This window comes from Ornithodoros turicata, chromosome 5 (assembly GCF_037126465.1).
Source record: "Ornithodoros turicata isolate Travis chromosome 5, ASM3712646v1, whole genome shotgun sequence".
Lineage (NCBI taxonomy): Eukaryota > Metazoa > Arthropoda > Arachnida > Ixodida > Argasidae > Ornithodoros > Ornithodoros turicata.
Window position 1 is genome coordinate 28,634,463 of NC_088205.1, and position 27,682 is coordinate 28,662,144.

The 27,682-nt window shown below is 45.7% G+C and overlaps 1 protein-coding gene across 1 annotated transcript; it reads left to right on the plus strand.

Moving 5' to 3' along the window:
* Nucleotides 1-425: 425 nt before the first annotated feature.
* Nucleotides 426-8,449, plus strand: LOC135395442 (uncharacterized). Its single transcript, XM_064626643.1, has 3 exons — nucleotides 426-577; nucleotides 6,341-6,660; nucleotides 8,088-8,449. Exons 2-3 carry the CDS (start codon nucleotides 6,542-6,544, stop codon nucleotides 8,377-8,379), a joined length of 411 nt encoding a protein of 136 aa, XP_064482713.1. The 5' UTR covers nucleotides 426-577; nucleotides 6,341-6,541; the 3' UTR covers nucleotides 8,380-8,449.
* The last annotated feature ends 19,233 nt before the right edge of the window (nucleotides 8,450-27,682 follow it).

A 27,682-nucleotide genomic window follows, 5' to 3' on the forward strand; every position in this document is an offset into this window, starting at 1 on the left:
ATTGCCTGCTGCCCCCCCCCTCCCCATCTTATCATCGTCTCTTTATGTGTGTGTGTGTGTGAGTTGTCGCGATCTCATTACGCGGAAACTGTCATTCAGACGAATGCCATTAAATATCTCCATATAGCACGGCACGAACTTAAAGGTACCATAAAGCGTCAGACAGACAGACACACACACACACACATAAAGCTACGATGACGAGATAGGGCTGATGCCGGCCAGACAGACATGTTACGTTGACGGTATTGTTTAATAGCTTGTTGCTTGTAAACGCAGCGCAACTACATGTACTTATATATGTGACAGGGAACGCTAAATATTTTTAATTTGCAAGTAAAATTGCGGCAAAACGGCTCGGGGCGACGTCCGGTGGGAAATAATCCCCAATTTGTCAAGTAACAGTGATCTATGTGCCCCGACTCGCTTGCTGCTCCTGACGGCTACGTAGCCGTCACGTAGCCGACAGTAGACACAGTTGTAGACACAGACAAATGTTGTTTTACCGCCGTACTTGACGAGCAGTCTGCAGTTGGTGGGGAATTCGCCGCAGTTTCGTCAGGGCGAAAATTGTGACGTAAGACTATTGAGGGCTATTGAATAGATACATTTTCTGAGATTGCTGCTCCACTGCTTTACAGTACCTTTAACTCATGACGCGCTTAATGTCATTTCTCTTGCCCGTGTGGCAAGGGTACAAAACTGGGGAAGGAATAAGTCTTTCACCTACGCGCCTTCCCGTATTAGCAAATTTCTTATATTGCAGCTGTGTCATACAGAAGTAGATAAATATCGTGCACATTCGATCAATCGACACCACGTACAGATGAGCAACTACGCAGAATAATATACTGTAATAATAATAATGCGTGGCTTTACGTCACAGCGGTCAGTCTGTGGATTAATTCAGCTCACGTGAGGGTTCTTTAACGTGGGCTGAAATATCGACATGCAAGTGACAACACGCCGCAATTAACATCCCTCGCGTAAGTCGGCGTGCTAAATCAACTTGTACCTCGCCACGAAGTCACTCTCGACCTCGGCCCGGTTCGAAACCGCAACTTTGAAATCAGTACGCGAACACGCTGTCAACTGAGTCACCGCGGCGGCATTCATGGAATTTGTTTGTTATTAGTGAGTTTTAGTATATCGTACGCTATCCCTTACGTACGTAGAGGCGACAGCGTACGATATACTAAGACTCTCTATTTTTACTTTCTCTTTCCCTTCCCTTTCCGCTTGTTAAGAAAAATCAAACAAACGAAAACGCAGGCCATTGAAAACAGAAACTGAAAGCATCGGCATGTACCGAAAGGTCGTCTGGTTTTCAAGTCAAATGCCTTATACCAAGTGGTGCGGACGGACTGCGGTGCGTGTGACAATCCGTAGGTCTGTGACATATGTAGGAATCTGAGGCAAAAGCGGCAAAAACGACGGTAAGGCAAGACACAGGAGCACACAGCAGTCACACTTTCAACCTATACTGTATAGGAATAACTAGGAAAACGAGTACGATTTCTCGTGAATGGCGCAATAATCCAATATGACGCATAGTTTACCCGAACCAAATGCCTTGGACGATTACCTTATCTTGCTTCTGAGTGGGTGTGGCGGTAGGAGTGCTGGGACGAGATGCTGAATTGAAGATACTGTTCGTTATCATTAGAGAGTGTTAGTAACATCGTAAGTTGTCGCCTTTGCGTACGTAAGGGATAGCGTTGGCGGTTCTGCGCACTGTGCGAAGCTCCTTTTCTGTTATGGGCATGCGCAGAACCATCAACGCTATCCTTTACGTACGCAAAAGCGATAGCGTACGATGCACTAAAACTCTCTATTATTTCGAGTTGGCGTGCTCCGAACGCCACGTGGCGGCACACTGTTCCGGTAGGCTGGGATTTCAAAGAAACGACACAACTGGTCATCACGCGATAGCTCGTGACGAATCACAACGAACCACATACAAAATAATTGGAGTAGTTTTACACGCAAGAGAACATACATGCACTTATGCACGGGTACGAAATAATAAGTTGAGCATCGAGCCCCTGATACACTTATTATCTTTAATTTTTATAGTATTGCTTTCTACAACCTGGCGTACATGCACGCCGGGGGAATACGCGTGGAATGAAAATCAGGAATGCACCAACATGTTGTTAATATATGTGTGGTGCTGGCTGTGAATCATGGGAGTCTCGTGGCTCGACTTTGTAGCGATGCTCTTTCAACCGCTCGTTGAGGCACCTCCGGTTCCCCCAATATAGACTCTTTCGCAGGACAGGGATATTGATTATACTACCCCCGAACAACAGCCAGTAAACTTATTCCTGTGTCGCACACCATATAGAAATGTTCCTGTGTCTCTAGGCATAGTATATGCGAGAAGGGATCCCAAAATTCTATCAACCGAGGGAACCACGATTATGCCGTGTTTGTTTCCAACCTTCTTCAGTCTGTGTGTTTCGGAGTGTTATCTGTAGGTATGTTTGTTTGCCTGCTCGAAGGAGCAGAGCACCACTTGAAGACGGTGGCCGACGAAGTGCGCGTGCGCACAGGAAGCGCGGGCGGCAACACAGCGATGGGTACCGGTACCACCCAAGGGTGACGACGCGAAGTCAAAGAATACATAGTATGAATGTGACGAGATGTGTTAAATGTGGTATAATGATGGTGTACAGCAGCGGTTCTGAACTCATGCTGTTCGAGGGAATCCGTCAGCGCGTCTTCAAGCAACCTACTATACTACAAGCAACTGTGTAGGAGTGGGTCAGCGGAATCAGATGTCGTACAAGCAGTAAATTATTCATTCTGTTTAATTTGAATACTATATTTAACTGTCTAAATACATTTAGTTATTGATTCTTTTGCCTCAAGCTGTTGGTCAAGGTTTGCCGGACTCTTTGGCAGTACTTTTCGGCATATAATGCATGTGGGTTATCGCTGATGCTTGTAAATCCCAAACCCAGGCTCCGAAGTTTCTCAGAAGTTTCACAAGCCGCGTTTACATGAATACGACACAAGCGTATCGAATCGAGTCGAAACCGGAGAGAAGACGATACGCCATCGTTTACATGGATGCGCATCGAGTCCAGACCGAAGATGCGCCACGCCGTGTCAAGAGGCGCACTTCCGCAAATACTGCCGTTTCCGGTGTCCCGCTACCTTTACACCGAACGTCAAAACGTCGAAAAAAAACGCAGGATCTACGCACCATTTTCAAGCCTACCTCAGTATAAACTCTACTCTACGGCTGCAAGCCCTGCTGCTTCTGTCAGTGTGGATATCCAAAACGGAACGTGGCTGGGAACTCCCTCCATTTTGTCATTCCGATTAGGAGTAGCAGATGACGCAACTAGCCCGCAGCCGAACGCCCCTTCTCATAATCATCTCCTCTTCCCTGGATGCGCATCGTCTGTTTACATGCACAATCTGAATGCGCATCCACCGTCTCTATCCACCTCTGTTTAGCGGATTCAATACGATACACTCTCCTAGCGAATTGACCCGTTTACATGGGTGGATTCGGTTCGACAACTGGATACGACACGCTTGTGTCGTATTCATGTAAACGCGGCAACAGGCTTTCGAAGGGTTTGTCATGCTTCTTAAACATAAGAGAAAAGCAAAAGCGTGGTGCGGAGAAACTCTCAGGTTGGGTTGGCGGTTAACCGATGATGACGACAGCTACTGGCCCTGCTCTCTACACTGAGAGTCAGCATGGTCAGGTACATGGTCCTGTGATCTCGACTACAATCCCAATACCAACGATGAAATGTTGACGAGCTCGATCTGATTCCATGGCAAGCCGAGAGCGAGCCTTGGAAGGCGGTCAAGTATCATTCGCGGGCGCTGGACAGTTTCTTATTCGCGGAACCTCTGGACAAGGTTCGCGGAACCCGGTTGAGGACCACCTGTATAGGGTAATTGGACAGCGATGGTATAGCAAATCAACTGGACGCATTTTACACACGAGTAGTAGTTTGGTTGCGGCCCGATGAAAGGACCGAAGTAGATACGTCGCAGCTTCACTTCTGTCACTGTCTTCGGACCTGGGGACAATACAACTTCGTGTGCTGTTGCCAGACGACAGTTGATCAGCCTTCTCGTTTCCTCCTGTGTCGACGTCGGATGGTGCCCAGTCCATGGCCACTGTTCTCCCCTGAGCTTTTAATTGCAATAGGTTCCCTTTATGTTACGGAACAGGGTAGTACAGTTGGCGTATCTACAACATAACAGCAGAACGCGCTCTTATCCGACCTCGCATTTTAAGCGCCTTACATGCCATAATTCCGATTGGTATCGCTCTCAACACTGGTTCGAGGCATGCGCCTCTTTTAACTGTACTTTGTGTTTGTGGTAATGTCACAGAAAGCCATACGCCCCGCACTCTCCTCATATCAAGACTATGGTATCACTCTGTGCACTCACTAATTTTGAGCGTGCTATGTGGTCAAATTTCGTTTAGAGTGTACTCTGTCAAGGACGCGTATTTCGAGACCCACATTGATAGGGTACTCTGCTCTCGGCGGCGGCAGAATCCCTGAAAAACCTGCGCCGCTGTACGGACGCGACATAGCGGCCCCCGTAAACAGAACAGAGGGGCGGACTTTGCGGCCGTCGCCATTTCGCTTCCGTACGGCCGCCAAGAGCAGGGTTCGCTATCGGTCAGGGTTTCGAAATACGCGTCAGGGGACGGCACACTCTCCGTCCGGTTTCATGCAGGGAGAGTGCTGTCTGAATGCGCTGCCAGAAGAACAGCGACACAGTGTCTGACGCACCTTGTCACCGCAAGAATTGCGGTATACCTTACCCTCTCTCAGCAGGGATTTGCCGATCGCAGTGAAATGTGATATGACTGATATGATTTCTTGCGCACACAGCTGGGAGAGCGTTGACAAAAACAGCACAAGCAAAGAAACACGACCCGTCAAAATTTCTCGTCTCATGTGCGGGTCCTTATAATCTTGTCTTTTCATGTGAACTGTCTTTTTATGTGAACTAGTCCACACAGCATTTATGCACACTTATTCCCCGCTCGAGTATAGAGAGGCATTTCACTAACGGCGAAGTTTCTATTTATACATGCAGTGTAATGCTTTCCTCCGACACGCCTGATGCGAATGAACGACACGGAACGCACTGAAAGTTGACTTGGAAATGAGAGCTGTCTATTTAGAGGTATTTCCGAAAACGCCCTCACTCAGTTGAGCAAGAGGCCTCGTTGATGATTCCATTTTTTCCCTCTCCCATAGAGTGGTAGCAAAGCAAAATTAAGAGACACGATAATATTGCTGCAGCTTTGAACTCGTTTCTTCGTGTTTTAATTAAGTATAGCTGCACGAGACCAAACAATTATTTCAATGGATCATGTCTACGTCGGAAAAGCATGTATACGTCATTTCAGGTGGTGTTTATGTTAATCTGCGAAGAAGAGAAAACTTGGTCTCCCTTATAGAACCATTGTGTGTCGTAGGACGAGTGCACTAATATTAAGATATAGACACAAGGAAGAAAGAAAAATAATAAGGCTGAGCAAGCTAATAAGATGTATAATTATATAAGAAAACAATTCGGCTTCATCCTCGTACAAATTTCGGCTACGAACGAGTCCGTATTCGGGCAGCAGTCAACAACTCCGCTGACTTTCGCTGGGCAATGCTGCTGATGTCACTATATGTCATGGAAGCTGGCATTAGCGTACAGGCTTCAAGTGATACAGAAAAGTCATGTATCACCTTTGTATATGATTAAGGCACCGTTTTGTAACTCTTTGAAGTCCTTCAAGCGGAAACGAATGCGTGAATGAACCGTGTAATAAATCTTGCTGTCTACGCAGACGAAAATTTTATATTCAGGATGCAGGGATCGCTGTTTTCTTTAGATGAACCAAATGTGACCCTTGTATGTTTCTAAGCGTAATGAGACAAAAGTATTATTAACATAATTAGTCACATATTTATCTCTACTTCACAAATCATATTTGAGGACATAGCTCTGAATGAATGACCTGTAAGTCTGTAACACGACAGTGGAAGGAGTTATAGCTGAGTTCATCATTGTGTGGGGAAGCTTAACGTTCTCAGCCCACTTAACGCGTACTGGAGAAAGGAGCCGAGTGCTTCTGCTGTCCAGCAGTTATAACCAGCTTATGTTACACACTCTCACAATAGATTCTCGTAAAGTGGATGCCGAGTGAGCAGATCTTTCACAAAAGGAGCAGTTTCTGTTGGTAGCTCTCCGATTCAGCTCGATCGCTTTTAGACTGTAGACTCGACGTAGTACTGATGCTCAAGCATCCGTGGCAACTCGGAAATGTATCGAATGTGTCTTGCCAAAATAGGGGTGCTGCATGTGCCAGTGCAGGGATCTGTGTCAGCGGTCCACCCAACGGAATTGAAGCGACACATCGACGTTGTGGCCCACTTTGCAGAAATGACACTTTTCGGGGAACCACGTAGAGGGGGGGCGTTGCCCCGTCTTGACTTTAAAAGCGGCCCTCGACGCCAGGGTTGAGGTCATTGCTGCTATCACCGAATCCGTCATGAGGCTCTTGGTGCTCTTCGCTGTGGCGGTGTGCGTGCTGAGCACTTGCTCGGATGGTTTTTTGCTCAAGAAAAGACTCAAGAAGCAGAAGAAAGGCAAAGGTGGAGGATGGTCCAGGTACGTGGACGATTCCATCCAACCTATCTACCCTTAAGCATTCAAACAACAACAGTTGACGACAAGGCAGTGCGTTTTCTGCTTGTCGGTGTTCCTGGCACTGATTTTCTCTCGCAGCTTTTGGATAAATCGTACGGCACACAGCTTAATTACTACCCTCTTCAAACTGGATCAAAATTGGATGGATCACACGAGGCTGTTAACCATGAGCGCTGGTTTGTTCAGACGCAGTTTAAGTATTATTGTTTCTGTGCTTGGAATTCTCATGTTGTCCGCGATTATTTTTCTTCCCGAATAATAACGTTTTTTGGTCGGTCCGGATGTCGTTTTCACAAAGTCAATATTTTTAAGCCCGTACGTTTTCGGCTTGTTGTTTTGGGTGTTTTAAATTGTTCAACAATAGTTAATCAGTATACTGTGAATATGATATTAGTATCATTAATGGTTGTAATTGTGAGTCGACAGCGGCAAGATGTTCGCAGCATCAGCACCATCGTCACCTTATTGGCGCAGAATATACTTGAACTGCGCACAAAGAATTGTGTCAGTGTGTGAGATACGTAGGAAACATGAGAGTATACGGTATCCCGAGGTCAGGAGTCCTAAGCGCAGACCCCAAAGTGTTGTCATTGGATGCATTGTAAATGTACGGGGTCTCAGAATTCATCCTGGATATTTCGTTTCGCTAATTTTTAGGTTCAGCTTGCAAAGTATGGCGTCATGTTAGACGCCATAGTCCGGCTTGGCTTTGTGAAAGCACAACAACAACAAATAAGTGATGATGATGTAGTGGGACGTTTCACCGTGAAAGCACATATGACGTAGGTATAAGCCATAACTAGCGATGTGCGTGCTTATCTTGCGATCTTGGTTTCGTAAAGTGCAAGAACTCCCACCACGCATGCGTGTACTCTGAACATATGTATGTGCTCCCTTGCGTCCTCCTGTAGTACGCCCGTACGGCACATCCGCCTTTAACAATAGCGAGTGCATGTCGTACAGTCAATGAATCAACTTTATGACTTTAGAGCATGGTATTTTTTTTATTTACGATGTAATATTGTATCAGCCTTAAGGCTACAACGTATCATGTTCTCTGTCTGTGAAAAGCCAGTCATCCGTTTTGGAGCTCACCGCATTGAGAAAATGTCGGGGCTGTTCCGCGTTAACACTCAAAGGAGATGTCTCGTGCTGTACGACCGGTTTCAGAATGGTGCAGGGAAGACGGGACACAAGCAAGGAACATGACAACAGCAGCTCGTCCTGTCGTATTCCTGGCTTGTGTCCTATCTTCCCTGCGCTTTACCAGTCTGAAGCCATGCACCAACTAAACCAACAGTATATGCTCCTCAGAAAGACGGCTTGTGTTAATATTGATGCTCGTCTGTTAGCTTGTTGTGCCTCATTCCTAGTTGATCTTCCCGCAGTGGCTTCGTGCTCGCCCCACTTCCTCCAGTGCACGCCGCCCCCGCACACTTTGGCCCTGGACATTTTGATCTACACGAAGCGCACTTGCACCACGGATTCGCTGACCCCGGACACTACTCGACGTTGCACGTCGACGTCCCCGCAGCTCCTCCACCTCCACCCCCACCGCCGGCAGCACCATCCATTCACGGTTACATCCAACAGAGCCCTCAGGGAAAATACGTCATTTACTGCCCCTACGAAGTGTATGGTATGGAGCCAGTCAAGGGGAATATTCAGCCACGGTGGTGAGGCGTACCACAGGTCCGCAGTTCATGAAGGCTACTGTAAAATACAAGTGACAAGAGAAAATGGAGGAGAGAATGGGGAGAACTTGGAGCAAAATGGAAATATATTTTTCAATAAAAACAAACGCGATGAGAGTGACTCAGTTCGTGTGACGGAAAGTATTACGGACAGTATTATTAACCGTCATAGCTAAATACCTGATGGCGATGGTAGGAGCAGAGATAATATGGAGGCGTGAGCCCGCTCAGAGCAGAACAAGCTACTCCTGATCTAGTAGAAAAGAACAATTTCTAAAAAGACGAGAGCTCTGCAATGCTCTGAAAGAGGTGATGCGTGAGCGTTGTGCACTTTTCTGGCGAACGCGCCCAAGCAGCATGCCAATATTGGTCCACTATTGGACCAATATGGGCTGCTCATATTGGCAAGCCCATTTTGCGCCAATATTGCCAACGTTTCTGTGATAATGACAACGGGGAGTATGTGTAATAATAAAGCATTATCCGGTTTAATATCCACCACCGATATTACTCCTCTCTTCTTTTTGCTTTTTCATTTCTGCAGACCTTCTTATTGATCGACGTTGCATAAAATTACAAAAACAACATTGCATCGCACCAAAAACGGAGAACAGGTGGAACGCCCGTCTTGCTGAAGGACACAGACAGTCCGACGGAACTCCAGTGCCAAACATATACCTGAGAAGCCTTCACTGGGATCGCAGTAATCTATAAACCAAGTATTTCGAACCCGCTCCGAGAGTACAAAGGAGCGAAACACTTTCGTGATGGTGACGGGCATACACCTCCGCAACTCACACTGCTTGCAGTAACTTAAAAGCACTTAACTTTCTATCAAATATTTTTTGTACTTGACCTGCCGCAATTTCGTTGTCAGTAGAGGAACCAGCGACATTTTAGTCCGTATGAAACGTCTGATCCGACTGTCGCGCATGCGCATTAGTTGTAGGACGCGTGATTTCCGCAGAGGTGACAGAAACCCACCATTGTTGCGACAACCCTCAAGCAGGTGCTTTTTGCAAAAGTGCCATCTTGTCTGGGTCGCACGTCAGAGAAAACAAGCGTCATTTTGAGGTCGTGTGACTTTGTTTACATGTCGTTTCCCCGCTTACCGACATATTTCCGTCGTCATTACGCAAAGAGATGAACATATTTTGCCAGTGTAAACTATGCGGTGCTTCTGCCACAACATGGTAGCCCATTCCTCCTTTAGTTTAAGTACATCGCATCGGCTCAGTGAGTCTCAACGCGCGGTCGTCATCACATCTTTGGAAATCGTCAACAGTACGAGGCCTTATCTGCAAAACTGCGCGTTTTACTGCAAGATTATCGGATAAAAATATTACCGTGACCGAAAGACGTCCAGAACGTCGCGCAGAAACAAAAACCGCATTGTTTACAAACGGTTTGGCCGCCGATCAGGAGCGCCGTCATCTTTAAGGCCACGTGTGCCTTGACGTTTGTTGTGACGTGCGACCAGGACCCGTACAGGATGCATTGCGTTCGCTCAGCACGCTTTCTTCTATGGAGCAATACATTGGATGCCACCCCTGTGGTGATTTCGCTCAAACGACCACGCTCGCTCTCAGTCGGTTCGACCGATTGGCATTGGAATCGCGAAACAAGATGGCGGCTGCTTCCAGAAAGTGGAAAGTTGAGTTATCGAGTTCTACTGAACGTTACAATGGGATCAGTGGCGGATCCACGGGGGGGTCCCCAAAACGTCAGTTTATACATTGGATTTCCCTCTCCCCCCTCCCCCACTACGCGCTCCGACAAAGAAACCGCCCCCCCCAAAAAAAAAACAAAAAAAACGAGCGTCTGGATCCGCCCCTGAATGGGATTGCCACGTATGTTGACTGTTTCGAACAATGTGTATCATCTGCATCATCCGGGAAGTTGTCGGATGTAACGACGTATTGAATTGGGCATTTCACACGCTTGAACGTCCAATCTTGCCGTGCTAATTGGGCATTTGTGCAACACGGGTACGTACCATTTTCTGTATTTCAAGTCAGTATGGGGTGTACAGGCGTGTACAGGGTGTACAACCATTTTATCTGTACAGGCGTCGCCACCCTTAACCGTAGCGCGGGAGCGCGTGGCCTGCTTGCCAGCGCCGCCTTGCGTCGATGCTGGGGTGGAGACTCTAAGACAATGGTACACGAGCGCCTCCTCTCGATCGATTGTGCTCAGGGTAATCGGCATGGTACGAATGGATCACCTGCTGTATAGTATCACCTTACGACCTCGCAAAACAGGCACAATAACCGCGTGTGTGCGTTATCTACCACGCTTTATCTAAATGCCGGTTTGCGGAAGGGCGAGCTTGTGGGGCACGATATTTGTTTGAGACATAGTTGAGACAAGTTTGAGACATATGCAAACACTGTATAGGCTCACCCATGTTTGCTCTGAGCGTTCTGTTCACTATGATATGTGTCATCACAGAATGTTTTTGTTTTTGTTTCACGGTGCTGAGGAAAGATTTGGTAACGGGCTTGTGTGGATGCAAATACGCCAAAGAAACACTGCTATTTTTGCTAGCATACTGATTTTCTTATCGCTGAAGTGTCTGCAGATAGCTAACCGAGTAGGTGATCCGTGCGTGCTTGCCGTGCCCCTGTCGAGAGGGGGCGCTTGTGCACCAGGCCCCAGAGTCTCCACCCCAGCACGCCCCATCATCGACACAAGGCGGCGCTGGCATGCAAGCAGGCCACACGCTCCCGCGCTACGGTTAAGGGTGGCGACGCCTGTACACGGGCAATATGGGACCCATATTGCAAAGTTTCAGCAAATATGGGGGAAATCTTGGCGAAACGGGTCCCATATTGGACCCGTATCGCCAATGACCAGCCAATATGGACCCAATATTGTGTGCTGCTTGGGCGTTCAGTCAGACAAATGGGAAACCGTTGATGACGTACGCAACGTTCACGTCATGATGGGCCTGCAGAGGGCCGTCACAGGGTGTCGTAGACGCCGTCGTTTCATAAACACGGATAACATAACAACGGATCACTAGAGTTAGTATAGTCACCGAACGACCCTGGTTTCCAAGCATTTCTCCTGTCCTACACAGACAATGTTTGTTGGACAACCGAAGTGTGTATACCGAACCGAAGTATACAGGTCCGAGGACGGTAGCAGTAGGGGAGAGGTAAACATTGCTTCATCACCGTGTGTAGGATATTTCTGGAGCACGCCATAAGAACCCCACGTGGTCGAAATTATCAGCGCTCCTACCCTGCAGCACGTGCAGCATGTCGCCACGCAAACTGGCTGACATACCTTACGTGTAAAACTACCCCAATTACCTTAGCGTATACAGGAAACAGACACGATCGAACAAGACAGCTGTCTGTGTGCACTCCTCGGTGGTGGGACGAAATCGCCCAAATTTACCAAATACAGAAGAGTGTCGTGTGAAAATTTATGGTGTATTTTTGCGATCTGGCCTTCCAGATACGAATTCAAAGAGACGAGGCGAAAGCCGGTGTACGGCTTAAACACTACCAGCACCCTGCTTCCGTGAGGCGATTCATGGCCTTTTTGTTGTTGTTCTTATTTTAATGTCATCAGTGATTGTAACACGTTCAGCGGACAAGGATGCAGCCTTCAGGCGTGCATTGAACCAGATAGGCCCGTTACACGATGCTTCTTTACCTGATGAAGCACGCTCTTCTGAAACGTTCCAGTTTACATTTTGGAAGGGACACTCGGTGAAGGATGGCATTTCACCTCTTAGGATTAGCTACACGCAAGGGATCGTGTCATAAGTAGGCATGTAGGGTGGCCAAGTTGGAGAGTTCGCCCCACGGGCCAAATGCAAGAGCAGTGCAAAAATCAGAGAGAGTACGGGTTCTACGAACGTTATGCGTGTTTCAGATTTCACTAATGATTCCACAAATCGGTTATTCAATAATTTCTAAATGGCTACTGGCCATGTCCTATACGCGTAACAAGTAAAATGCAGGAATCGGTGTGCAGGATGTGCATATTCTCCAGTGCAAAGGACCGTTAGAAGAACAAGCGAAGCACCGTAGAGGAGCCAGAGCCTGGCAAAGGACCCGATGCTCAGTGACGATGGGAGATTCCGCGCCACTACATCCCATCCAACGTGCCGTTACATCCAAAAACTGGCCGTTACGTCCAACATGTTGTTACATCCATTGTGCCGTTACACCCAACGAGACGTTACATCCATATTTGGCCACTACATCCACGGGTCATCACATCCATCGGGCCAGTACGTCCAACGAGCCATTACATCCACGGACACGTAACACTCGGTCAATGTTCTCGTCGGTGTTCTGTGCTTGTTACGCATGCGAATGTCGCTGTTCCATGCTTTATTGCCAATGGCCTCCTTCACCTGTGAGATGGCGGCCTTTATGTGAATCACGTGGTTTGAATACCAGATAGTGTTGGGAAGGTGCACACACATAGTCACCTGAATCCGTGAAAATCCACGGGTTGACCCAGAAACGGGTTATTGTTGCTGTCCCGATGATTCGACGGAGGAGAATTCCTCCGATTCAGAGACACCACCCCGGCCAGCGAAATGATCGTCTTGTGCGGAGATAGCGACTTGGAAGCGCTTTTGTCGACCGAGTAAGTGTTTTGGGAACTCACCAGAATTCACGAATCCCGTTGTGCATCCTCTATGTGTCGATACGAGGAGAGTGTCACCCTGTGAAGTTTGCGCTCACCAGGCGACGTGACAGAGCCGCCCATGAATAAACTCTTTGTGTAATTTGTGACACACTCCTACACCGTTTCAGCCACTTGGGAACATACCTGTGTAGTAATACCTGTGTAGTAAGAATTACTTTTTCTGATCATTTGTAATGTAATGCATTACTCTCGACATTATGTAATTTGTAACGTAAGCTAATTACATTTGGGCAGTAATTTTAATGACGTCTTTCATTACGTTTTACAAAAGAATCGAGTGGTCAGGTTAACGGTTTATGATATTGGAGAATCATTGTTTGCAGGCCAATCCTCCGGACAGTCTTCCTGTTGCAGTGATACATTGTGTCATCTTCGTCTCTACATTGTGAAACGATACGTCATACGTGGCACCCTGACATGTAGAAGAGACAAATAGAAGAGTGTGATTAAGCCCGCAGTAATGTAATTTCATTACACTTCAGTTGCAGTAATGAGTAATGTAATTTAATTACATTTTAGAAGTAATTTACCCAGGTATGTTTGGGAATACTACAAAGCTCAGGTCACTTGGAAGTTGCAGCTATGAATGCAGTAGTGACAGTGTTCAGCGCTGTACGTGTGAATGAGCCGATAAAAATAAGTGGCTGCGCCTTTCATTATGCGAAGGCGATAAATGAAAAGCGGGGCGAGCTTTGCTTGGTAACCGTCTGCAGAGACAATGAAGTAGTACGAGAGTGGTTCAGAGTGGTAGTAAAGCCCTTCCTCCCCGAACATTTCTGTCTCTCGTTCAGCGAGGATTTCATTTCCAATCCACCTCAGCAAGTACTACCTCTTCTGAGCGCTCTGCTGCAGCACTTCATACCCTGCTTCCGTAATTTTGGCTGACGTACGTTCCCGTCCGTGACGTATAGGACCACTTTGGCGACTCCGGAGCACGCAGCATGAATGTGGTTTAGGGTTGGCACAATGTACTCCATGACCAACTCCCGAACCAGCCCGAGTCTCGCGGAACTGCTTGCATTTTTTCCAGAAGGTGCAGCATACCGCAAAGTACCAGCTGAGGCTTCTGCTGTGCGACCCTGCAGCGCTGCCCAAGCCACAAACGCCACGAGTCTGAGAGAGGATCGCCCGACATGCCGAAGAGATGGAACTAATTCGCCACTATTTTTTGTGTGCCCCCGTTCAATATGAAGACGTCGCAATGTACCTGAAATGTGTGATAGACGTTGGGATTTGCCATACATAATGTCCGCGAATGAAGCGCTGTTTGTAACTGATGTACCGACTTAAATATAGTATGTACTTTGCTGTTATCAATTATGGTCGCGCTGCTCAAGGAACTGTGATCTTTTGCTCTTAAGTCACTGTTATGCCTTTGGTAATTGCCACTGACCAGCAACCGCCTGCGGGTGGTAGTCGTCTTGAACACAAGCAGGTCGCCGGTTCACTCCTGCTATTCCTTAATCTGGGCTTCATCTCCCGTCGAATTCTTACCTCCCATCGCCCCCATGGCGACCCAGATTTTTTGGCCGTTACGTCCATCGTGTTGTGACATCCATCGTGTCATTACATCCATCATGCTGTTATGTCCAACGCGTCGTTACATCCATAGCGTGCTATTACATCCAACGAGCTGTTACATCCATCGTGCCAGTACCTCCATCGATGGATGTAACAGCTCGTTGGATGAAATGACCCCGTACCACGATGGGAGGCGGCGTGCCAACTTTAAAGTTCTTGGTGAGCATGGGTGACTAATGAATAGAATGAGTAAATGAAAACAAAAAAGACGTATTTTTATCACTAAAATTCTGAAATGAGCAAAGGAATCGGATATCGTGATGTTTTCAAGCAAAACACTACGACTCGGACACGACTGAGCACGCCCGAATTGTTTCCTGGCATCAAAAACTGCCGTGTACTGCAATCGTGCAAAAATGCCCGGAAACAGCGCCCGGTCGAACAACATTTCTTGTCCACAACGTTGGAAGACCGTATGGTTAATAGCATGTTTATCAGCAACGTAAAAGTCGTTGTGTACACTGTCTATCTCACTGCTTCCCATCTGGATCGCAAAATACTGCTGATACAGTTCCTCGTCGGTTGCAGGCATAAAAAGTGGCGGGTGCTCTAAAAAGACGCACATTACTCTGTTATTTGGCAGCTCGCTGACGTGAATGTCGGGGGGGGGGGGGGTGACGTTCAATAATAATAATAAAAAAAAAGAATAGAGTGAGGTCTGCCTGCTCAGCCAAGGCGGCAAGTTTCATCCTTAAAAAAAAGAAAAGGAAACGGGGGAAAAAAAAGAGGGGGATGGCATATCCGGCGCGTGAAAGAAGTCCTATATTTGCTCGCTGCTGGGGCACAGAAAACTGCTTACAATCTTCGTCGAGCTTGTGATGACAGCATGAGTGTCGTAAGTGCTCGATGTTGCTTCCTGGGGCTCTACGATCTCTTTTCTTTTCTTTTTTTTTTGTGTGTGTATGTCCGCGTAGCGAAGCAACTGTGGCTGAGCGGCGTACAGATATGGACAGCTGGAGAGTGGACAGCAGAAAGGAGTGGGGGCGTGGGGCAGAAAGGGGTGTTAGTTTGCATCCTGGGATGACTTCAGGGGGAACTGTGCCAGTATTCGTCTGGAAAGTCCTCGGAAAACCCAGGGAAAACCTCAGACAGCACAGCTGGTGGTAGGATTCCAACCCACCACCTCCCAGTCTTTAGCACGACCTTGGCTACCACCAACGAGCAGTCCATGCCGCTGGTCTACGATCTTGATATTAGAACCAAAATAGCCTTCCATGTCCATCGTGGATACGACGAGAACGTGCTCACGCGCTACGCTCATGCTAGTCACTTTACTTTCCTGGTTGGCCGCACTGCAGCGCCAATCCTTTCTGAAATGGCCTAAATCACCCGCCCTCCACCACGGCAACACAAGGAACATATAACATACGGTTCCACGATTTCATTTTTGAAGAAGAAAATCAATTGTTTTGCCTTGGCCAATCTCCTTTGGTGGATAACGGCCAGCGTTTGAGGTGGAAGAAGTAGAAGAAGAAATATATATACAGCGTGTCCCAGAAAACGTGTCATTGAATTATAATAATACTATAATAATAATAATAATAATAATGTTAATAATAGCCCGCCATAATAATACTAATAAAAAACTGCACCACACAGAAATATGTGGTCAACGCCATTTGTTCCTACACTCTTAGAAATGAACTTCACCGCATAGCACGCTTCTAGCCAACCATCATCTCGAATGATATCGTTATCTGCCCTGATTTGTTGAAAACGAGAAGCGTACGCCTTTTTTGTGACAATTATGAACAGCATAAGTGTCACAAAAAAGGCGTACGCCTCTCGTTTTCAACGAATCAGGGCTGATAACGATGTCATTCGAGATGATGGTTGGCTGTGAGCGTGCTATGCGGTGAAGTTCATTTTTAAGAGTGTATACTTGTTTTTTGCGATCTCCAGATGTGAATCAAATCAAACTTAAGCTTTATTATGTCAATTTTAACGAACTGAACTCGAAAAATTGCAGAGTTAAGGGTCGCTTTTTTACACCACCAATGTGAAGCGCCCCGTACGAAAATCCCTGAGTGACCTGAATCAGGCCTGAATCCGGGAGCATTCATGCGGATTCCGGCAACGTTCAGGCGCAATCAGAGGATTCCGGCACACGTCCGACCGGATTCCGGGTGACACTTTCCGGAATCAGGTCTGATATATACGGGAATAATTCGATTATACCTGAATGTCACCTGAATAAAACCGGACAAACGTTTCTGATTGGCCGCGTAACACCGAAACATATGTTTACAGCTCGGAAATATTTGTTTATGCTGTGTGTCAACCGAATTGACAGCGCATCGGTCTCTCGATTTGAAAAGGCCCTCGTTTTTGATAAGATAGCTCTGATTCCCGTACTCACCGCGTGTGTTTGTTTCCGTGGGTAAGGCCAGTAAGGCTAATCTTTTTCCCCCTCAACTGGCGTGTCAATGTAACCTCCTGTCTTCGCAGCTTTGCGCTCAAACCACGAGCCGTCAAAAAAGAGGCGGAGCCAAGGGCTCATTTTCGACGAATTAATTTCGGCAATTGCCATTGTATTACGAGTGGGATTATGTGCTATACTGATGTTGAATTCCAATGGCAGATTCAGAGCGCCTCCGGAGCAAGTTTTGTTGCTCCGCCGAGAGCAAGTCTGTTCGATTGGCAGATTGGGAACAGTTCTGGAGTATTCCAATGGCAGCTTCGGAGCGGCATTCGAGCCAAGGTCGCTCCAGGGAGCAACCCAGACTGCTCCGCCAAAATAGGCAGATTCAACCGGAACTCTACGTGACGTGTCACTTGTCGCTCGTGCTTCCTATTTCCTGTCTCTATTTCGCCAACATGGCTGCTTTGCAACGCGTCTTCGCCGTGACATAGTATTTCGCGTCGTACGTTGGCGATTTTGTTTCATGAAGGAAGCGAGAATCAGACATTACCAGGGCAACGTTAGGAGATTAGGAGGACCTTGACGTCGCAAAACATGGCGTTATAATGGAACATAAGCATCTTCTTCTTCTTCTTCCTCCGTCTCTGGCCGCCATACACCAAAGGAGGTTACCCAGCGCTAACTCCAGGTTCTGCGGAAGTGTTCCAGTCGCAGATTCGGATCACTTGCTCTAGGGCAGATCAAGCCGCTCCACTGCGGAGCCTGCCACTTGCTCCGACTCTGCCATTGGAATTCAACATGAGTAAAATGACCACGGGGAACCCATTTCCGCGAAGAAAACGTTTGGTTGCCTTGGGAAATTTCAGAGTTCAATTCAAGAAATTAACTGTTCGGCAAGTGAAATGAAATAAAAATGTTGCTAATATGTGGCAAAAGTTATTGGCAGAAAAAAATCCCGTGACCGCATGTGCCTCCGGGGCCGACGTTTTTTACTATGAATTTCTATCATGGTTGGTGGACCACGCTGTACATACATACAAGTACATTTAGGCAGTGTTCATGTGGGATGTGCGTACATAGGTCGTGATAAACTTGTCAGGTGAAAAAAACAAGGAAAGGCAAGGCACACATGTGATATAATGAATGCTAACTCAAACTTCCATAGTAGATTAACGCGGAAGCACTTGGAGTGCAGCATCTTAAAAGTACTATCTATTTTACTGCCTCGGCCTCATGATTGATGAAAATGGCAGTCTGCTTTTGTATGTTGAATAAGACTAATATGCCTGTTGAGATATCTGGTGAAAGTTGCAATACTTGTGCATTGAATATGCAAGCAAGTCATTGCCCTAAAACTTGAAGTTGTTGGTGAAGTAGCATTCCATCACTGCTTCCGAGAAATGTTTACTAATTGTTATCGTGTAGCCATGTAAGACTCGTGTGAGCAGAAACGTCCATTTGTAACAACAAAGACGAAACGATTATATGAAGTGCTTGATCGCAAAAGCGGTAGCTTACTTTACTGCATGTGGTAGTTACATAAGATGCACATCTGTAAGCTCCTGAGGCAGCTATAAATAAAGCAGCCAAATCTATGGCATTTGGAGTGGAGGAATATGTTTAAATATGTTGAGCAGAGCCGAGTGAAGACATTGAGTGTCATAGCACACCCAAAAACCCATACGTGGCTAGCCACATTGTAACACGCATGGATATAGAGACAGGCTGTTTATTTTCAAGGGTGAGAATTTGAAAATGGTGTTTTACACACTAGCTGTGGATGACACAACAACAACGGAACCCTTAGGGATAGAAAATAACTATCAAGGGCCGGTATGTATACAAAACAAATGGAAATTGTAATTGAAACTGTAAATTTAGCACGATGTCTATAGCTAGTTTAATGGAGAATATGAAAAGTGATGCACATTAAAGGTGACATAAGTGGCAATGCAAGTACTCCCAAACTAGAATAAAGTGAACTGTATTGATTAAGAACACATTACAAAGTAGTACACAAAAAACTACATCAAAGCACATTAATGCAGGCAGGTCTCACATGAATTCTAAACACAGAAGTGAAATAACGTACTCATGACATTCATGACATTCGATCTTGATGCGTTTGCAAGGAACAACTTTGAATTCTGCATGCTGTACAAAACAGATATTACTGCCCAGAAGAAGAACAGAAGAAGAACAGTCTCTGTTCGAAATATCGGCGGCTTCTGTCCTGAGGCAACTCCCTTCCTACATTCTACCGGTTCGCTGGATTTCTACCCATCTATATTACTGCCAGTTATATATTGAGAGTCATTCGGACCACAGAAAACACATATAACAGAATTACGGATGTAAGCTTTGGAACTTCTGAAAAATGAATACTGTCACACGTAACTCTTCTTTTTAGCACAATGCATGGTGGGGATTAATTACATGCCTGTTTCCTTGCATCTGAACAAAAAGCGGTTCATATGCAATGTCCCGAAGATTTATTAGCGAGCTTTATTAGAGCATCTAGCTAAGCTCTAAGAGTCTAGCTAGCTAAGATGCTCACACTTGCAAATGCAGGTTGCAGTGGATCAGTGCAACTATAGTGTTCCGTGAATTTTGGGAGCAAGCCATTTTTTTTCGCAACCTGCCATTTTCGAGGTCAGTACACCCAATAAACACCCTTCTTTTGGGTATAATATGTGACACCCTTGTTACACCCGTTATTGGGGTGTACCATTTACACTCATAAGAGTGTGAGTTATCTAGCACTCATTTTACACTCATAGAGGTGTAAAAAATTTACCGTGAAGAAAACTAGTAAACAAGATTAGAAAAGTTAGAAAAAGAACACTGTGCACCGGGATCACTGATCCTGGATCGGTCAGGGTACTATTTTACGCAAACACAGCAGACAGCCTGTGCAGATGTAAATGCAAATTACGCCATCTGATTCAGTTCATATTCACGGGAAAGGACTAAGCGATTAGGGCCTCATAGGTTAATAGTATTTGCAACAATATTTGCTAACGTTTTACTAAAATAGCAGAAAGGGATGCAGAGTGATACAAAACTGGCAATATATTAAATGAGTACTTTAAAGTACTTTGCCTAGTACATCGTACTTAACTTGAGGTACCAATGACGTCATGTGTTTGGTACTTCACTTTCAGTGCAATGTTATGGAACTTTGCTCACCGCTGATATACAAGTATTTATTATGTGTCTTAATTACATACTACCCTTAGTTTTTGTATTATATTCTAAATACGTATTTGAAGTATTTTGTACCTGTCTCACATAGAGGCAAAGATGAAAAAAAAAAAAACATTATGGCTGCCCGACCCAGGCGGTCGGTGGATTGTATGGAATATATGGTGAGCCCACCATATGGTAACCACAATATAGGAATAAATGGGGAAGGTTTGGACTATGTTGACTATAATTGGAAAGCTTGGACAAACTATACGAATGAGCCCTTGTATTATGCTGCCACCTGTTGAATTATTTGCGACTTTGACGTTTCTTCCACCGACCAGCAGCAGCGCGCCATCTAGAGGAGGGGACATGGCAGCTGAAACCAATTTTCTCTCACGGTCGACCATGTTTTAAGGACAATCCGAAGGTTTCGGTTTCGTTGTAGCACTGTCTGTGGCTCTACCGATGCCGTGCGTGATGAGGAAGAAGTGCTCTTCGTGTTTTTATCTCCGGTTATCTTACAGGGTGGAAGCATCGTAGATCGACCGTAGAACTTATGCTCCTTCAAGTAAATAATATGCGCAATTTCCGTCGTACAAGTCACGAATATGGTGAGTTGATCTGTTGAGTGCTGCAAGAACCGAACCCGTAAGAAAAAGTTTGCATGACATTCTACTAGCTCTGAGAAGGCTAGTTCACACACGCTTGTTTACATGCCTTGTTGGATAAATGCGTGAGCAGTCACCGGTAGGGATTACGTTATACACCTCATTTCAGCCGTCACACAGAAGTGTTTCGACATTTGCCTCCATTGCAATGACAGAGCGACGTCACAAAGCCTACAGAAGAAACAAGGGGGGGGGGGATATGTTTATTAAGAAAAAGAAAGGAAAGGTCAGCCAGACGAAGGTCGGCTTGCTATTCCAAACAAAAAAGAGGAAAAGAAGGGAAGAAGGAAAGAAAGGGGAAGAAACAAGCTGACAAGTGTTGCGTACGTTAAGTAGGTGTCCCTGTTTGGCGCACCCAAACGGGGAGTACGAGCCTGAGAACCCCGGAGCGGCCACGCTTAACACCGTAAAGCATCTTTGGTGCGTTACGGTGCTCGCTCGGTCATGCCGCCAATGCCGCTTCCTGTCATCTGCTCATGTATGCTATGCACAGACTATAGTGACAGAGGGGCGCATGGGCGGCACAAGGATTTTTTCCAGGGGGGGGGGCAGAGGCAGGGCAGAATGTTTGCGCTCGCAATTACATTGTCTTGGCTCCCTTACCTACACCCTACACTCTTAGAAATGAACTTCACCACATAGCACGCTCCTCGCCGACCATGATCTTGAATGATATCGTACGATATCGTTCGAGTTCGTTATCTGCCCTGATTTCATGAAAACGGGAGGCGTACGCCTTTTTTGTTACAATTATGAACTGCATAAGTGTCACAAAAACGGCGTACGCCTCCCATTTTCAACAAATGAGGGCAGATAACGGTATCATTCGAGATGATATTTGGCTAGGAGCGTGCTATGTGGCGAAGTTCATTTTTAAGCGTGTACAGTTCTGGAAACCAGAGGGGTAACGGCCCCTTGCCCCCGCTTCCCCCGTGACGGCGCCAATGTAGGGGCGGTGGTTTTGTTTGGCTTTGAGGACATTAGTGAGTTTTAGTGCATCGTACGCTATCGCCTTTGAGTACGTAGGGAATAGCATATTGGTTCTGCGCACTGCGCGAAGCTCTCCTGTTTTGCGTGTGCGCAGAATCACCAACGCTATCCCTTGCGTACGCAAAGGCGATAGCGTACGATGCACTAAAACTCTGTAATATCTCTCAACTGCAAATGAAACGTAAACGATCGACTGCTTTACTGTCAACGTGCCAGCATTAAAGCCAGCATAACTCGCGAATAACCGCCGACATCCGCATGGAAGTGGCTAAAGAATTATAGTTTTCAGAAATGGGGAAGTTAGGCAAAATACTCTGTCTCTATTTCGCTTCCAAGCCTACCATTCGAACGAATTCGAAGTACTTTTCTGCTAGCGCCAGCCCCTTTCTCCTGGTGGTTCGCGTGCTCAGCAGCGAATACGTCATGCCAAACGTTCCAAGCCCCAAGCGCTTGTCGTCTGCTTCGGTGCACCCATTTGAGATGAGGGCGCGAAAAACTAGTTGGTTTCTGAAACACCGGAGCGCGCCGATGGCGCATGTGTCGCGTTAAAGGGACGGTCTCGTACAGCCGGGGCGATTCCGAAACTTAGCCAAAACTAGTTTCACGAGTACTGTACACGTACAACCGTCAAAGTTTCATTCGGAATAAGCAAGTCGTTTTCGAGGAATTTGTCGAAACGTGCCGTAAGAGCAGACGACGAAAGCTGCGCCTCTCTCATGCATACGTCACATATGACGTCGGTCTGCGGGTGCGTCGTCGTTGTCATGGTAATTGTAACTTGCAGAAGCACCTTGGTTTGAGTAATCCCCTTTGCTCTCGAAATGGGGACACTCAAGCATATACCTCCGCGAGCGGAGAATGTAGTCCGAGCATTTACTGTGGGGTCTCCCATAATGTGGCGCACAATCGGATACGCGGAAGCTAAGTTACGTGTTTTCTTTCCGCGAGTATGTAATGCGGTTTTTAAATAAACACGCCTTCTCCATGTACGTCGTCAGCGACACTTCATTTCGAAGCATGATCAGTGTACAACGGGGAGTGTAATGGAAGCGCGCGTAATATATTTTTGGTCGGAGCTGTAATGTGACCGCTCGCGCCGATGGCCAGCGACTTCAGATTTGTGATTGTGGATGGGCTTGTTCTGCGACTTTTAACTTGTCTCTGATGATTAACATAGTTGTTCTGAACCACCATGCTTGCCACTACTGCTTGCTATGCTTGCCACTACTTCCTTGCCACTACTGCTTGGCACCATGCTTGCCACTACTTAGAATGCGCGTTTGTTTTCCTGTGTTGTTTTTCCAGCGCTGTTTTCCAGAGCACTGGGAAACAGCGCTGTTTTTCCCTCCTATCCCGGCTGCGACTCGATGGAAAACAGCGCTTGGCGAAGTTGAGCTTCGGTGAACTTTCCCATCGCTGTCTCCCAGCGATAGGCTCCCTGAACCAATGAGAACGCGGCGCCGCGTTCACGTGACGGTACGATCACGTACGATCACGTGAGATCACCAAGTACAGCGCTGGCACAAGCGCTGCAAGTGCGAACCCCACAGTGGAAATACAGCGCTGTTTTGCAGTGCTGTGGTGCAGCGCTGTGGAGCAAAGCGCTGTATGTCGGAACGGGCCTTAACGCGCAAGTTCTTCCAACATTAATGCTCCTTGTGTTTGAAAGCGTGAGTCCGCAGAGAGTCGGTGTTTTCAGCGTATGAGAGCAATGTTGTGCTTCTATGTGGGTGGTCGTTGCCATTAATACACGGCATGGAAGTTCAAAATGTTCGAATGTGAAAGTGGTACAGAAACTGAAAATGGGTCCTTGGGGCGTGTAGAGAAATTATAAGTGAATCTGCAAAAGCAAAGGCGCCGTAGTGAAGTCTGTGCGTAGTGCGTGCACAAAGACTATGTGTGTGGTTCCGACTAGAGTCACTAATAGTGACTAGAGTTCTGACGTTTTCAGGTTATATTCCTTTTGTCTTTTTTTCTTTCGAAAGTTGCATGTAGTGGTCTTGAGCTTCAAATCCAAATAATGTGCACCCAGTTTAGTTCATGATTGAAACGTGATTGAATTCAGGGCGATACTTGGTTTAACACGAACTCTTCAGACTCTGGGGTGGAATCGGGTATAACACGTAATCAGGCTGTATTTATGGTGCATTTCAGTGCACTTCACATATATTTCTGACCAATATTTATAAGCTTTTATGACCATAGTGTTGATACAGCTTGCTTTTGTGGTTACATGTTGGCAAAAAGTCGATTACACTTGCCTTTCATTACTAAATGTTGTGGATAAATGTACACAGTATGACAAAGAATGTACACAGGTTTTTATATTGCTATATTTTGTCTTTTATTCAGTGTTTCTGACTGCTAACAGGGAACTGTGGCGTGAACTTGAGAAAACATTATGCATAATGTACGCATGCATACCTAAAGGTAGCAAGTGCACCAAAATAGCAAGACTAAAATGAATGAAAAGCGTACTTCTACAAAAGCTACCAGTAAAAGCAAAAACAATAATGAAGACAGTATCACTGCATTGGTCATGTTATGATGAGGAATGGCATTCACATTGTTTTCTGCAGAGAGAAGGGATGCTTCGAGTTGGAACATTTAGGTATAGCTACTTGTGTCTCACTTGATATCACTCAACCACAACTGACCAATTTTGTCACACATTTACTCCTGAAATGTTTGTTTTCTCATTTGAACTGCACGAACTGAACGCAAGTATTAGTTACGTTACTTGTTTTAGATTAGTTCATTACTACGCAGCTCAGCAAGATATTTCTGTTGTAACTTCGCGACTTAGCAAATGCTCACATTGCACGTTCCATGAGCAATATTGAAATCGCCATTTGTGGTGTAAATTATGTTTTCTGATTTTATTTTTCACTCTGTATCCCATAGCTATGATAGTCTCTGGGTCAACTCTCATCTCTGCTCATGACTGTGATGGTAATGGACAAAGAGACAATAGTGGTTATCAATTCAGGACGAAAGATCATCAGTTTCACCCGTCACCTGTTTATGCAATACCTCATGATGCACATACCAGATTCACCACGGAATTGTTCATTGGAGACAACCATACATCATTACCAGTCATAACTAGAATTGTAGCTCCAGAAAAACATGTTTAAAGGGACCGAAAAGTGAATATAAACCTATCGAAACTTTATGTTCAGCGAAAACCTTGAACCTTCAAGAGTTCGAATATCAAAGAACTCCGCTGAAGTCGCTGTAGTTTTTCTGTAATCGAATTTTCCATAATTGCATGTCCAGGGACCTAGTAGGAAACCGTGCAGTCTGTCAACAATTGCATGACCCCGCGACATCTGTCGAGGACGCATGTAATACGCGCACTTCCGGGCGCTAATCCGGCGAAAACGAAAATGGCAGTGGGCATTTGTGACCACTTTCTACGTCGAGAATGTCGAGCCTTTTGAACATGAGTGCGCTGGAATTGCGCATTCGAGAACTGTCGCTCACTCAGAACTGTTGTTCGTGCGTTAGCGTGCTGGAAAGTGCGTTCTTCGCAGCAGAAGATTCCTCGTCCAGAGATCAATCGGAGTCACATTCGTCCTCAGCAGTAGCTCACCGTCCCGTGAACATGGACTGCTTTGTGAAATTTCCATGTATCAGGAAGAAACACTTGTATAAGCCGAAACAAGCGCTGTTTTTTCGTCGTGCAGGTGTTCATGTGTGAAATGCAAACCGACGGATATTACGGATGGATACTACGGTTTTTGCTGCCGAGAGGTAGAGAATGCGTGTGAAAAGCAGACAGACGATTGCCCCAGAACTAACGAATATTTCGAAATACTGTGCCTTGACACCGAAGTACTGCAAGTGTCTTTTACATACATCCGAGAAACCGAAGAGCATGGCAACATACACGGCAGCGCAACACACGGCGGCAACACACACGGCAGCGCCGTGTGGTCTTTACGTGCTACTTGAACAGCAAACTGGGCGGAAAACCCTTATTTCTGCAGGAAATTCCGTTATACCACCTGTCGGCCATTCACAAGAAGGATATGGGGTGCTCCGAGAAAATACAATAGAAAGTACTCCACTGGATCTCGATCTGCGTCATGCATGCTATTACGGATGCTTTCCCATCAGTGCGCTGACCTGTAGAAATGTTGTCAGCATATTTTCATTTCTTGTTTACTTCAAGCTTTCTCATTGCTTTTTCTTTGCTGTCACAGCATATTATAATTACTAGTTTGTTCCTGGAGGGTTAAATAACCTGTGGGCATAGATGTATTTGTAGGTTATACTCATTTCTCATATGTATATGTGAGGAAGATAATTTTCATCAGTGTCATTCAGCTGAACTGTGTTCATAACCTTTCAGTATACTTCTTAGTGACCACGTTTCCTAATGTCATCTAATAATTGAACCAAAATTGGGATTTAACACTTAATTAACTCTGTTTTGCTAAACGGAGTACTTGTAACTGATTCATTATCACGTCACCAACTAACATTTGTAAAGAAGGACTTGAGGGCTGACTTCAAGTATTATTAACCCTTGAGCTGGGTTCAAAGTTAACCATGCACCATTGGTGTGCATAGTACTCCAAAATGGCTAAATAATTTATTGCATAAGTTCTCTGTTACTGTAATTGAGATGTACTTTTGTAAAGTACTTTTGAAGTAAAGACAGCCCTGCAAATTGAAACTGGCTTCAGTGTACACTACAAATGCATCGTAACATTTAATTGAAATATAATATAAGAGCAGAAGCAACATTTTGTCACAACTCAAACAATATCTTTCTTTTTTATTGTCCAGGGAATTAGGGAACAGAGTAGGACTTCCTGCCCTCTGATGTTTTGATGTACTTGATAGAGTTGTAAAACCTGCAACAAAATAAACAAAAGAAGTATGGACAGTTTTGTCTTTCCCGTTTGAATTTAACAAGCTAGTTATATTTTACCATTTGTTCACTTTTGTATTCTCTGTTGGTGAAAAGATTACAGGAACAATAATGCTGCAGATCGAACAATGACCTGTCATCTTGATGAAGATCAGAACATTTCTTCAGGCATGCTAAGTGAGACAAAAGAAATGTACAATGAAGGTTGTACAAAAACACCAAATCTCCGTCAACTAAAACTTCTACATGTGTACCACATCGTGTAGTTTCCATCCAAAAGTAGGACTAGGCAAGGGTGTTTGGTAGGTTGTTGGCATGTTGATGTGCTATACCATTACAGCACATCAATATTGATAGAGGGGCAAACACAGTAGACAGCGCGATGGCTGCAAACTCAAGTGAAGATTTATTCAACAGAACAAGAAACCGAAAGCATGAGTATAGAGAAAGGCAGTGCCATGCAGTGTATGGTGAGCCATATTAATCTCTGAGAAGGTAGGATCGGAAAAGCAATAAAGAGAAATGACAGTTGCGTCCTAGATAGGGGAACTCTGCAAATTTAGGACCAATATGATGTGTTAACCTTGCATGGCTCACTGCAGCTCTGACACACATTGAACAATTCCAGTAGTGGGACTTCAAAGACAACGAACGTTTGCTGTTTCACTGGGCATTCAAGTGTAGAGGATGCATCTCTAGAAAATTAATTAGCGTTTCTTAGTCATAACGTCATAACTACATCTCAACAGGAAGTATTCTTGTGCCCTTCAAACAAGCTAGTAGTTCTGATCGGTTTCTTCTCCCCTTGTTGACGTCATACTAATGTTCTGCACCTGTCCAAAGACAAAAAAAAATGTCACACTGCAACACGTGGACTTTGCCTACCTGCTTTCAGCTATTTCTGTCATGTCAACTTGAGTGCCTGGATCACACACACACA